The 1,912-nt window shown below is 39.0% G+C and overlaps 1 protein-coding gene across 1 annotated transcript; it reads right to left on the bottom strand.

Annotated features, from left to right (window-relative positions):
- Positions 1 to 165: 165 nt before the first annotated feature.
- Positions 166 to 1,907, bottom strand: LOC105460448 (ATP-dependent RNA helicase Ddx1-like; the record flags this gene model as incomplete). The annotated part of the gene is made up of 6 exons (XM_011706901.1): positions 166 to 531; positions 602 to 722; positions 823 to 1,040; positions 1,127 to 1,417; positions 1,505 to 1,691; positions 1,791 to 1,907. Coding segments are annotated over 6 exons (1,047 nt in total), but the record flags the coding sequence as incomplete, so codon positions are not given.
- Between the last annotated feature and the right edge of the window lie 5 nt (positions 1,908 to 1,912).

Raw genomic sequence — 1,912 nt, 5'->3', positions numbered from 1 at the left:
CCACAATCGGTGTAAACTAAGTCGTTACAAATACGGAAAAGAAAAACAAATGCGAAAACAATATATCAATACAATTACGCGCGTGCACATACACACACACACACACACACACACACACTCTTTATTGCACATCGTTTTAATGTACACAAGAAAGAAACACAGTTATACCTTTTTACATTTATATTTTCATTGTGCAATACGCTACATAAAGACTTTACATATGCAAAGGAAGTTTTAGAAATATGCATAAGTACAGAAAGATAGAGAATAATAGCAGTGATAGAATAGATTTTTAAATAAATGTTGCATTAAACGTGATATTTTTATAAATATTTCCGATTGGAATAGAACTCGATATCACTAGAATTACGAGATTCGATTAGAATTTCAACCGTTAAATCATTGAGTATTCTCCATTTTAACGCTCCGCTATATGCGTCTTTAAAAACGCAATCTGTGCTCTAGATTCCATCGCGGCCAATTCGGCTACAACAGGGGCCATTTGTTGGACATGATTTTTGTAATCGGAACCTATCGGAAAGAGGGCACAGATGTTTAATAATTGTTCGTTGTAAAGTAATAAGAAATAATAATTACGTACCCATCGCCGCTCTCTTTTCGCCATACGTAACTTTCCCATCAAATTCGTTCATTGGCACTTTTATGTCCGGACCGACTTGTTGAATCGTTACATTTAAATGATCTTCAATTTCTGCCAAGTACTGCGGAAGTATCAATATAAGTTATCAATACTCATCTATATCAATCGAGTTTCATACAATATTGTCTTGTCTCGAAATCGAGAACAGACTGGAAACTCACCCGAGGTTCATTGTACCACATGCAACAGCCACCGTGATCAGTCAGATTGGTGTTGCTGCAGTTTCTTCCACGAGAAGGACACCACTCGCCGTGATACCACACTTTCTCCGGAACACTACTGACTAAAGAGATGGCCAGACCCATTCTCTCGGCTCTACCGACTCTTCCAATTCGATGCACATAATTAGACTTCTCGTCCGGCAGAGTCACATTTATCACTAAAAAAAGAAAGAAAACAAAAGAAATGTACAAAAATAACGTAACGTATTCTTACTCTCTGGATGATTTTGTCTGAAGTACTCACTGAAAGGCAGACCGGTGATGTCCAATCCTCTAGCAGCCACGTCGGTGCAAATCAAAAATTTCACCTCCTGACGTTTAAACTTCTCCAAATTAGCCTTACGCTCCGCGGGCTTTCGGTCTCCGTGTAGGCACACGCACGAAAACTGTTTACCGGCTTTCTTCAGGTATCTCTCGAGATTATCGCAATCGAGTTTCGTTCTACAGAATATTAATGCGCGATCCATTTTATGCTCATTAATAGCACGAATGCAGTACTCTCCCTTCAGCATTTTTACACCCTCTGACAACACACCTGTAATTATTACATCATATCACTCCTATTATTTTTATCGCGTGAGAATGAAATTGTGTTATCTAGCGATTATGACAAGTGTCTAACAGGCGATATCATTCGATCTATTCAAGTCGTCTCTTGCGTGTACACCATCAGTTTCTATGCAATTCCTCAAGTTACGCCATTCCTTGTCCTTCTGCGGATCTACCATCACTACAATATGATGTACCGTCTCAGGTACTGCGTCTTCGCCCTTCAGATCTACCCAAGTTGGGAAATGCATTAAACGTTCCTACAATAAAAGTCAAAATTCAAAGGTATATTCAAATGTGCATTCGCTTACTTATATATTATACAATTATGATGCAAATATATATTCCGTGGCACTTACAGCCATCTTTTTAACTTCGAATGCGTGTAGTGTCGCCGGGCATACGATCATCTGCAATCTTTTGCCGTCTGACGTAATTTTTGGGATTTGTCTATGCAGACGGTCGATAAGTTCGGTGTAAC

This window comes from Wasmannia auropunctata, unplaced genomic scaffold (genome assembly GCF_000956235.1).
Source record: "Wasmannia auropunctata unplaced genomic scaffold, wasmannia.A_1.0 LD321761.1, whole genome shotgun sequence".
NCBI classification, from domain to species: Eukaryota; Metazoa; Arthropoda; class Insecta; order Hymenoptera; family Formicidae; genus Wasmannia; species Wasmannia auropunctata.
This window is presented reverse-complemented; position numbering and strand designations above follow the sequence as displayed.